This window comes from Aotus nancymaae, unplaced genomic scaffold, assembly GCF_030222135.1.
Source record: "Aotus nancymaae isolate 86718 unplaced genomic scaffold, 86718_ANA_hifiasm-v0.15.2.pri h1tg000030l, whole genome shotgun sequence".
NCBI classification, from domain to species: Eukaryota; Metazoa; Chordata; class Mammalia; order Primates; family Aotidae; genus Aotus; species Aotus nancymaae.
The window spans coordinates 28,209,297-28,221,518 of record NW_026988443.1 but is presented as its reverse complement, the minus strand read 5'-3'; the positions used below and the strand labels follow the sequence as shown (position 1 = coordinate 28,221,518).

Genomic DNA, 12,222 nt, shown 5'->3' with positions numbered 1-12,222 from the left:
TATCTATTTAACGTTGTTTTCCTCAAATCAATTCACTGAAAAAAAAAAAAAACCCTTAAATCTCTTTTAGCTTTGCTTATGCCCTAAAATCATGAGTTTGAATAGGTATATTTTTTCTAAACCCACCAAAATAAATTCTCAGTTAAAAATGGCACTACCTGTCTGCCACCTAAGATCTCAGTTACCAACAGTGTCTGTCACCCCACCATTTGGGACTTGAGGTGTGTTTGCCATGCTCTGATGCCTAGGAGGGCTGGTTACAGACAGACAGAAAGGCCTCAGATCTGCTGAGTGCAGGTCTCTAGATGGGTCCCCTGGAAAGCAGCCCCTTCAGATGCTTTGGGAATCACACTACATGGTGGAACAGAAATCCCAACTATGTGGCCAAATATTTGAAAGCAATTTATGGCTGGAGTGTGGTAAACATGCAGTAACAGAAAGATGAATCAGACTTTATCATAAGCTTTCAGAGTGAACAGGTACTTAGACAAGGGCTAGATGACAGTGGAGCTCAAAGAATATCAAATATAAACAGTTTTAGAATGGATGGTGATACTCTTCTCTAATGAATGAAAGTGCCTTGTTACAATCTTGAAAATGAAATATTATCCTCAACTCATAGATCAGAAACAGGGACACAATGAATGAATGGCAAAGGTAGGCAGAATTCTAGAATGATCTCCGATATTCCCACCCCTTTGTGTACATGCCCTGTATTATCCCCTCTTTCAGTGTGAACAAGACTTGTAAACATAATGGGCTGTGTATCACTCACATGATTATATTATGCAATATTGTAGAAGAGATTTTGCAGACGTAATTAAGGTCCCCAATCAGCTGACATTGAATTAATAAGAGAGATTAACTTGGGTGGGCCTGACTGAATCAAGTGAGTGCTTAAAAGAGATGAGAAGAAATCTGAATTGGAAGAGAGACTCTCCTGTAAGGACTTTAGTCACATGGCCACAAGGAAATGAATTTTGCCAACACACTGAGGGTCCTTGGAAGCAGATCTTTCCATAGCTGAGCCTCCTGATGAGGATGCAGCTGGCCAGCACCTTGATTTCAGCCTTGTGGAACCCTGAGCTGAGAATCCAGGTCACACCGGGCTCTCAACCCAGGGAAACTGTGGGCTAATACATTTGTGCTGTTTTAAGCTCCTAGTTTTGTGGTAATTTGTTATGCAGCCATAGAAAATGAATACAAAGGCTAATCCCAAACTCAGCAAGTCATGGAGATAGGGTGTCTAGAACAATCCATAAAAAATGTATTTTCCTATACTGGTGGGGTTTTCACAGCTGTTAAAATCTTCGCCAACACAATCCTATCAATGAAGGTAGGTGCACTAAGGTGCTAAGGACATCTCCAAATGTCTCGCAAAGTTTGGTTTTAGGATTTTGATGATGGTTGATGCAAAACACTGAAAAAATGTAAATCAATGGGAATGATTCAGTTTTTAATAATTCAAACAGTAAGGAATTTTTTTTTTTAACAGAAGTATTCTTTTCTCCTGAAATTACATTCTGTCTCAGGTTACTAAGTAACCAGTTTCTTATTCAAGGCCCAGACCAGTGTCTACCTTTAAGTCCGAAGTTCCTAGAAAGAAGTGTTTCTTTTCTCTAATATCTTGAAAAATGCCAACTAGGTAAGATTATTTATGCATAATTGAACTAGCAGTGGTGCTAAAAATAAAGCCCAAGGACCACCCTTGCTTTCCACCCTTGTTCTTCTTCTCTGACCTGTGGCCATTCCTGTTGAAACTCTTCTAGATTAGGGGATAACTGATGTGCCTGGCTGCATACTGGTCATCATTTCATGGTTATAATTCATCTGCATCTGTATGATGCTTGGATGAAGCAAGCATCTCTTATGATGCTAGAACTTGTAATAGTTCTGTAACAACTATTCATAATCACTAAGACAAGGTATGTAAAAGTTATGACATAACTTGTAGCAAGAGGCTGCCGGTGACATTGTAAGAAATTGTACCTAAATCTTGAACCGTGCAAAGCAGTTTCTCCGACAGCAATGCTTGCATTCAAGGAAACTTTAGTTTAATAATGGCTCCAAAGCACATGGGTAGTGATGCTGGAACAATTATTATAATCGTTCCATGTTATCATTAGTTATTGTTGTTCATCTCTTACCGTGCCTAATTTATAAATTAAACTTTACCATAAGTATGTATGTAAAGGAAAATACCACAGTATGTAGAGCATTCAGTACTATCTGTGCTTTCAGGCGTCTACTGGGGACCTTGGAATATATCCCCTGAGGATGAGGGAGGACTACTGTAAAGGTCTGTGTTTACGGACATTCTAGAAAAAGCTTCTTTGGTCCTGGAGTATACTGGGCTAGGGTTGTGGGAAGGTGCAGAAGAAGTAGAAGAGTCTCCCTCCATGAAAGCCACTTCTGACAAGTATAAGGGCTTGCTAAAAGATTGTTGGGCCACACCTGTAGACTTTCTGATTCAATAGATCTGATGTGGAGACTGAGAATTTGGATTTTTAATACATTCCCAGGTGATATTACTGCTGCTGGCCCAGGGACCATTTTTGAGACCCACTTCTTTATGGCATTCATTCCCAAGAGGCCATCTTCTTCCAGCCTCCTCCTCCTCTTGCAGGAGGGTTGTAGGGGATGAGTGTGTGGAGCAGGTAGATGCAGGGGGACCCTCAGTCAGAGGTGTATGTCTGCAGAAGCAAATCCATTCCAGGGCTAGACTTTAACCATCTTTATTTCAGGTGACGCTGATAGGTGAGTGGTCCTATTAATACACACCACAAGACCCAGGGGAAGCCAAGTCTCTGGGCTGAAGCAGGTGCCCTCCTGCTCCTTGGAGGTGAAGCTTCTAGAGTGATGTTTGAAAAAAGGCACTAATCACCACGCTTTAGGTGCACACAAAATAGGGGCAGTTGCAACGTATCAAAATGAGGTGTGGTCCTTTCCCTGGCAGGGATTTCCTAACTCAGTTGCAGCACAAATGGCTGGTCAGGTGACTGATCTGTAGCACTGGTTCTCAACTCTGCTGTACAAGTTATATATATAATAAAGATGCCCACACCCCTCTCTGGACCGATTAAATCAGATGGGGTTGAGGGAGGGTCTGAGTGAGAGTTAGGTGGTTCTGATGTGCAGATGGGTCAGGAATCCCTGCTCTCCCTCTGAGTGCTATCCAAGGCTGGGAGTGTGTGTGTGGCAGGGGAAGCTGGGATCTCTATTAGCCATTCTCCAGGGCCTGGACTTCAGTGAGGACTTTCTGTGTAGGACAGATGTGGCATTCGGACACTGATAGCATAAAAGCCAAGAGAAAAAGTGATGGAAGTGTCCCTGGGTTGCCCTAATGTTATCTGTTCATCCCTTTGAAAATACTTATTTGGCTTTTATGTGAAAGCAGAATAAAATGCCACATCAAAATAGTCACGTTTAAGGGCTTTTAAAACCATTTTGGATTTTTTTAAATCAGTTATCATTAGTTTATTATAAAAGAGAGATATGGGAATTATTTACATGATGAAATATTTCAGAACTTCAGTGGAATGGGCAGCTTCACGTTGATGCCATTTCAATAGTGACTTATTTCAGTCTACGTACTTTCCAAGAATGTTACCATCTCTAAATAGAAAATAATCCTTGCCATCTAGAACTACTTTGGTGCCTCCATATTCTGGGAGAAGAACTTTATCTCCAACTTTCATGCTAACTGGTTGAATCTCTCCACTCTTTCCTTTAGAACCCGATCCAACAGGGACTACTGTTGCTTGCAATACTTTTCCTTGAGATTTTTCTGAAGCATAATGCCTCCTTTGGTTAAAGTTTCAGCAGCACTCCTTTCAACCAATACTCGGTCAAAGAGTGGGAGAAACTTTCTAAACGCCTGTCCTGCCATGACTCCCTCCGCCTCAGCCTCGTACTCTGCTCTGGTGCACCGCGGCAAGGAGAAACCCCACCATTTTGGATTTAAAAAGAAACTGCAGTGCCCAGCATCATGCGCTGCTAAGTGTTGTGTGGTAGAAGGTTATTAGCGTGATACCTGTGCCTTCTTGTAAAAAATGGAGATTATTACAAAGTATGAGCTTTGGGGCGATGTCAAGAAACTAAATTTAGGGACTTACAAGGATTCAGTTGTCTAAAATATAGATCTGTTGTGTGTAGTTATAATGTTTAATATGAAATAGATATTTCATATCTATATTTGGAAAACATGTAATATGGAAATAACTGCCCTATAATTGTATGAGAAGAATAAAAACAGTTCCTTTAGAATTTTTATTGTTTTCTCTACTCTTTGTCAGGCTAAGACAGTGCATAGCTTTTGGTTAATGCAGGTAACCCTGGTTACCACTAAAGGGTGATCCCCTTCAGATAATAAACCCATTTAATTCCAGTTTCACTGCCTTCACCAGGAGGGCAGCTCACAATCAGCTTGGTGGTGATGGGGGTTTTGCTGCCGGATGGATTTCCTTCAAAGAAGACTGTGATGTTGTTGATCTTCTTGGGCCGCACAGACTCCACAGCGCGAATGCTGAAGGCTGGGTTCTCCACGATGATGGAGAAGGTCACCATGTGATAGAAGATATTCTTGAAGGGGATGATTATGCTGTACCCGGCTCGGATCAGGAAGGGACCTTGGGGCTTGGGAGGCAGAGCCATTCCAAAGAGGGGGATGATATACTCCCCACCTGCAAGTGACGATAGGATGAGGATGCCCTTGGTCTCACCCAGGTGGCTGGGCTCGAAGAAGACTTCCACACTGGCTTCAGTGCCGCTCTGGCCTCCTGGGGCTGCATTAATGATTTTTTCTGTGTGGAAGTCTGTGCAGTCGGTCTGAAAGGGGAACAAACAATCTCAGCTCAGGTGAGATCCTGAGGAGCACATCAGGAGCTCAAGTCCACCCCAGTCCCTCCACCCCTGGACATCAAGCTACTAAGTCTGTGCGAGACTGGGAATGCTATAAAATTGTGTCCTTATAACTCCCTTGCAGGGTAGGCATGACTAATTATTATTTCCATTTTGCTACAAAGAAACAAAGGCAAAGAGATGTTAATAACGTGCACTGAGACACACAGCCAGATTATGTCAACAGGGCAGTCACGGAGGCTGGTCCCCTATATCGGATTCTTTCCTTCCACGCACACGGAAGACCAAACGTCCTGGCTGCTTGCGGATGGGTGGGGCTAGTTTCAGACAACTGGCTGTGAGCAAGAAGTGAAAGATGCGCTTCCATGCTAGAGCCTTTCATTGCCAGTTTAACTCCTGTCAGGGTCTTTTCACCCCCTGGTACCGTACTGGAAATATCTGAGATGCTGCTGGAATCCCGAGGGACTGAGATGAGCAGGTTCCCCTGCCGGCCTCTCTGGTAGATAGCTCAAATGAGGAACAAGTCTTCACCTTAAGCCTCTGTGGCTGTTACTGCATATAACTTAGCCTCTCTTGGCCGATAAGACTCATTGAGAGCCTCTGACTCTTGGTTACAGCCGCAAGATCTCTGATTTTACCTGGGCATGTGACTGCCCAGTACAAAAGCTACCTTTCCTAGCTCCTTTGCTGATAAGTGTGGTCCTGTGAAGTTTGGTTCCAGGGAATATTAGTGGAGGTGATATATGCAGCTGTCCCCTCTTCCCTTGTAGCTGGCTGGAATGTGGATGTCCCGATAAACCATCTTGGCCCATGGGGACCAAAACAACTCCCTGGAGAGGGCAAAGCATTGGGACAGAAGGTGTTGGGTGCCTGGTGTCAGCAAGCTGCGATTCCAGCTCAAACTGCTTATGCTCAGACTGTTATTTGTGAGAGGAACTAACATCTAATTTGCTATTATTTGTGGTTTCTGTTTTTTAAATTTATTTTATTTTATTTTTAAAAATAGAGACGAGGTCTCACTCTGTTGTCCAAGCTGGTCTTCAGCTCCTGGCCACAGTGATCTTCCCACCTGCCTCCCAAAGGGCTGGGATTGCAGACATGAACCACTGCGCCTAGCTTTGGGTTTCTGTTTTAGTAGTTGAACCTATATTTCAACTGATATAACAGCTAATGTATATGGGGCACTTACTATAGGCTAGGCTCTAAGAAAATGGCTTTAGATACATATTTAAAACCCTTACAGCAATCCTGCAAGGTCGGGGGTATTAGTGCCATTTGTAGATAAGCTTAGAGAGCTTAAGCAAATTATTTATACAAAGAATAAGTAGTGAAGCCAGGATTCAAACCCATATCTGTTTGATTCCACGGCCGATGTCATGACCACTAAGCTATACTATCTCCCTCTCTGGATTCCTGAGTGTGCTATGGGAAACAAAACTCCCCTACCCTCCATCACAGCTTGTTAAGACAGAAAGTCTATAACGGCAGAACTCAGGCCTGACGCTGTTTGTTTCTAGCTGGGCGTTTCCAGGCTAGATTCAGGCCTCTGAGGCAGGTGTCACCGTGGCGATGAAGCACCTGAGTCTCTCTGAGTCTCACATTCATTCTCCCTCTGTGTTTCCTCTCACTGTTTTTGGACCCAGCATTCTTGCGAGGGAAGGGTAGAGGGCAGAGCAGGGGCTGCTCACCCTGCAGCAGTATTCTGTCCTCTGCTGTGTGTAATTGATGAACTTCACAAGGATGTTTTGGCTGCTGCCAAGGACAGTCTGGAAGTGAACGGGCTTTTCCGGAAGTGCTGGCGTGGCTTTCAGATTGAGTTCATACTGGTAGTAACCCAAGTCAGTGCTGTGCAAAGTCAGTCTTCCAAAGGTTTCTCCAGCTTTCAGGGGCTGGAATTCAAATGAGAACGTGCCCTGGAAGAGAAGACAGAGGCTCCTGTCATGCTGAAAGACTAACTCATCGCCTGCCACCTACAGACCTGCCCAAGGCTCCATAGGCAGGTTGGGGGCAGAAATCGTGCTCGTGCTCATGATGATCTTGCCCCTGGGGAGCCTCTGTCCATACCAGCTCACCCTCCATCCCCTGTTCCCCTCCTAGCTTTCTCTAGTCCGGATGATTCTGTATCTGGGATCCCTATGAATCTAAGCGCAGGTGCTGGACCTTCTCCTGAGAAGCACACGTAGGGAGCTGTGAAGATGGGTAAGTGCTGCCCATAGGAGGGCTGAAGCTTAGGCAGCTCCTTCTTTGCTCATGGCTAATCTCAGAACAGTGCCCTGGATTCTGCCATCCTTCATATTGCCCATAGCAAAACAAAGCAAGAACCAAAGAGCATTCCTTATATAGCAAAACGAGGAAAACAATTCAAATGTATCATTAGTAGAGGATTGGTTAAATAAATTACAGTTTTCTCACTTCAGTGGAATATTGTGTAGCCACTAAAAAGGATGAGGTAGAGCAATACACATTGAAATGAAAGGTGTCGATGATATTTTAAGTGGAAGAAAGGAGGTTCCAGAGATGCATATATAGTATGAGCTCTTTTTTTGTAAAGAGTACATCTATGCATGTATAGAAAGAGACTGTGAGAATGTATCTCACACTGTTACCAGTAGCTATGTTAGCATGGGAAAATGGGATTCTGGAGACTTATTTTCAATTTCATATACTTTTATATAGGTAAAATTTTATTCGGCTATGAGTAGGTATTTTAAAAAATAACTAGTTCTTACTGAAAAATACCAGGCTGGGTGCAGTGGCTTACACCTGTGCTTTGGGTGGGTGAGGCAGGAAGATCACTTGAGCCTAAGAGTTTGAGACCAGCCTGGGCAGCATAGCGAGAGCCTGTTTCTACAAAAAAATCAAAATAAATTAGCTGAATGTGGCAGCCCATGCCTGTAGTCCTAGCTACTCAGGAGGCTGAAGCAGAGGAGCCCTCGATTGCAGGAGTTTAAGGCTGCAGTGAGTTATGATCACACCACTGCACTCCAGCCTGTAAGACACAGTGAGACCCCATCTCTAAAAAATTGTTTTTAAAAAGAAAAATATCACCTACACAACAATCCTGCATGTTCTTCACATGTACCCCAAAACCTAAAATGCAATAAAATACAAAAAAAGAAAAATAGCAGAATAAAAAGAGAATATCACTGAAGTTATAGATGTTTAACAAAAAAGGATATAGTATAAGAATTTAGATAATTTTATCACAGTTCAAAAACTAGATAAAATAGACACATGTATAAACAAACATAACTTATAAAAACAGACCCGAGAAGATATAGAAAGCCCACATAGTTCTATTAATGTAACCATTAGAGAAATGTAATCAATAATAAAAAAAATCCTTAAATAAATTCCAGGTTCATAAAGCTTTACTTGTAGGTTATACTAGACAATCAAGGATGAAGGAATACCAGTATTCCATAGATTCTCTCAGAGGAAAAACAAAGAGGGAACCCACTCTAAACAACATAAAGTTGATACCAAAATTCAGCAAGAATAATAGGAGAAACAAAAATTGGAGGCCAGTCTTTCTCCTGAACATAGTGAATTTTAGAGGATGGTTGGGTACAAAGTCAATATACAAAATAAGTGAATTATAGCCACGTGCAGCAGCTCACACTTGTAATCCCAGCACTTTGGGAGGCCCAGGCAGGAGGATCATTTGAGGCCAGGAGTTTGAGACCGGCCTGGCTAACATGGTGAAACCCTGTCTCTACTAAAAATACAAAAATACCCATGCATGGTGATGCACGCCTGTAATCCCAGCTACTCAGGAGGTTGAGGCATGAGAATCACTTGAACCTGGGAAGTGGAGGTTGCAGTGAGCCTGATCATGCCACTGCACTTCAGCCTGGGTGACAGAGTAAGAAACAAACAAAAAAACCAACCAACCAACCTGAAATAAGTGAATTGTAAAAGATGATTGGGTACAAAATCAATATACAAAAATCAATTATATTTCTATATGCTTACAACAAATAGAGAATAAAATTTAAAAAGATACTATTTATAAAAGCATAAAAATATATAAAACCTAGAAATGAGCCTAGCAGAAGATGAATAAAGTCTCTACATAGAAAACCAAAAAAGCGCTATTGAGACAACTTAAAAAGGCCTTAAACAAGCAGAGATTTGCTCGTGGATTGGAAATCTCAGTATTGTAAAGATATGAATCCTCCTTATGATAGACAGGCTCAAAATGGTCCTCAATGATCCCCACCTCTGGGGATTCCCACCTTTGTGTAGTCCTCTCCCACATGATACCAGGGGCTGACCTATGTGACCACTGGTATATAGCAGAAAGGATGGCATGTCACTTCTGAGATTAAATGATGAAAGCCTGTGGCTTCTCTTCTTGTGCACTCTTTCTCTTAGATCTCTCATCCTAGGGGAAGCAAGCCGCCATGTTGAAAGCAGCTCTAGGGAGAGGCCCAAATGATGAGGAACTGAAGCCTCCAGCCAACAGCCAGCAGGGAGCTAAGACCTTTCCAGCAACTACATGAGTGAATTTACAAACAGATAATCTAGCCCCAGTCATGCCTCGAGATGACTAGAGTCCTGGCTGACAACCTGACTCCAACCTCCTGAGATACCCTGAGCCCAAACCGCCTAGCCAAGGTGCTGCTCTTGAGTCCCGATCCTCAGAAACTGCACAGACAGTAAACGTTTGTTGTTTTAAGCTGCTAAGTTTTGGTTCATTTGTGATGGATCAATAAATAACTAATATATTCTCAAAACAATCTATAGGTTCAATGTAATCCCAATCAAAATCCCAACAGGTTATTTTTCTTTTCTTTTTGTTTTTTATGGAGAAACTTGACAAGCTGATTTCAAAATTGACATGGAAATGTAAAGGGTCAAGAATAGCTAAAATATTCTGGCAGAACAGTAAGATAAGAGGTTAGTAAGTCTCAACATAAAGCTGGAATAACTGATTGCTTTACCAGACATCAAACCTTACTCTAAGTGGGTAGTAATTAGGATGCTATGATATTGGCACAAATTCACAAATTAAATCATTATATCATAGAAAAGCTAGAACAGACCCATGCATAAATGAACTTGATTTATTTCATAAATGGTCCTGCAGAGCAGTCAGGGAAAAGATGGTCTTTTAAGTAAAAACAGCATGAGTCAATTTATATCCACTTGGAAAAAAAAAAACTTGACTTCTGCTCACAGCATGTGAAAAGCAATTCCAGGCTCTGGGCAAGATGATTGTAGCAACATAGTTTGGTATCTCCCCAAATCTCCCCACAAAACACACAGATCTACTAGGTTAACAGCAGCAAGAACACATGGTCAACATTTAGTTATTTATTTTTGAGATGGAGTCTCACTCTGTTTACCACGCTGGAGTGCAGTGGTGTGATCTGGGCTCAATGCAATCTCTGCCTCCTGGGTTCAAGCAATTCTCCTGCTTCAGCCTCCCAAGTAGCTGGGACTACAGACACATGCCGCCCACGCCTGGCTAATTTTTTGTATTTTAACAGGGACAAGGTTTCACTGTGTTGCCCAGGCTGGTCTTGAGCTCCTAAGCTCAGGCAATCCACCCGCCTCAGCCTCTCAAAGTGCTGGGATTACAAGCATGAGCCACTGCACCTGGCCGCCTGGACATTTATAACAAAACTAAGTGCAAAGGTAACCCCTCAAATCCCAAAATACTAGCAGATAGGACCAAACTACTGAACACTAGTAGATGGGTACAGTATCAGCCACTATACAGGAAAAGCAGAAGGAAGGCAAAGGATCATCAGTCCTGAGAGCTCGAGAATCCAGAATCATCTCTGAATTGAGGGATCTCATACAACCTGGGAAACTTTTATTCCTCTGACATTGTATGAACAGGCAAAAACCTGGAAAACCCGACAGGTCAATTTGACAACAGCAGCCTAAAGTAGAGGAATGATTTCAGGCTCCAGCTTATGGTAAATTGCAAAAACTGTTGTGATAGGACTGGACAATATGGGGCAGTATAGGCCATTTGAATGCACATAGCCAAGTGACTGAAGCTCCTTTCTAAGATAAAACTCCTGCACTGAGAGAAATCTAAGAAAGTAGAATCTATTTGACCGCAACTGAGAGACACTAGGGGCAAAGGAAAAATGGAACTCAGAAAAAAAAAAATGGGAATGAGAGCAGAGAAAATAAATGTTAAAAGCATAAGGCTGTATTTGAAAAAAAAAAAAAAAATCAACATTTTGCAGTTACAATAGAGAAAGCCTTAGCTACCTAGGCTACCTTCTCCTTCCAAAAGTGTGGAAAAATCTAGCATGAGCAATGGAAAAGGAGGATGGTAGAATTATACACAAAGTTATTATCTTAAAAGAGTGAATGATGAACAGAACAATAATGAAGACAAGACGGGAAGAGATATCTACAAAACAAAGGAGAAAACGAATACAGAACCACCCAGATAATGAGAAAGCACACGGGGGTATATAAACTTGACTAGGTCAGTTTGTTCAATACAAATAATATAAATGTGCCAGTGAAAAGTAAAGATTGCTAGGATGGATTAAAAAAACAAATATGGCTGGATGTAGTGGCGCAGGCCTGTAACTCTTGGGCTCAAGCAATCCACCTGCCTCAACACTTTGGGAGGCTGAGGTGGGCGGATTGCTTGAGCCCAGGAGTTCAAAATGAGCCTACAAAATATATAAAAATTAGGCAGCTGTGGTAACGCGCACCTGTAGTCCCAGCTACTTGGGAGGCTCAGACGGGAAGATCAGCTGAGCCCAGGGAGGTTGAAGTTGCAGTGAGTCATGATCATACCACTGCACTCCAGCCTGGGAGACAGAGTGAGATGAAATGAAAGAGCGATGTCACATGAAAAAGGTAATAAGATATTAACAACTGTATATCAACATTTTAATATATGGAGGAAATGGACATGGTCTTATTACTGACTCAGGAAGAAATAGAAAATCTAAGTAGTCCAATAACCCATTAAAGGAACTGAATAATAGTAGACAAATAAGTAGATTCCACAGCAGCAAAGATAAATGAACCTCAGCTGCGTGCAACGGAACGGACGCGCGTCACAATCACGACATTGAGCAGAAGAAAGAAGACGTTACAGAAAGCATGTGCTCTGATTTCTCTCACAGAAAGGTCAAAAACAGGCACATCTAAACTGTGTTGCTCAAAAACAACAACAACAAAATGATCATCACAAAATAAGGACACTGGCAACTCTGAGGGGTGAGACAGGGAGGGTGTTGTGATTGGGGAGGGGCACATGGCTGAAGGAGGTTTCTGAGGTGACGGCAATTTCATAGTTCTTGGCCTGGGTTTTGCGTACACGGCTATTTATTTCGTAATTATTTGTTTGAAATACACGTTGTAATACATTACAGG

The 12,222-nt window shown here is 42.3% G+C and overlaps 1 protein-coding gene across 1 annotated transcript in view; it reads right to left on the bottom strand.

Moving 5' to 3' along the window:
- Positions 1-3,890: 3,890 nt before the first annotated feature.
- Positions 3,891-12,222, bottom strand: part of HYDIN (HYDIN axonemal central pair apparatus protein) — a 490,708-nt gene continuing 482,376 nt past the window's right edge. Inside the window, exons 86-87 of the mRNA XM_064383265.1 lie at positions 6,549-6,773; positions 3,891-4,827 (exon numbers count right to left, since the gene is read on the bottom strand). Of these exons, the coding sequence (XP_064239335.1) occupies positions 4,345-4,827; positions 6,549-6,773 (708 nt within the window). The 3' untranslated portion in view covers positions 3,891-4,344. The remainder of the gene's footprint in view (positions 4,828-6,548; positions 6,774-12,222) is intronic.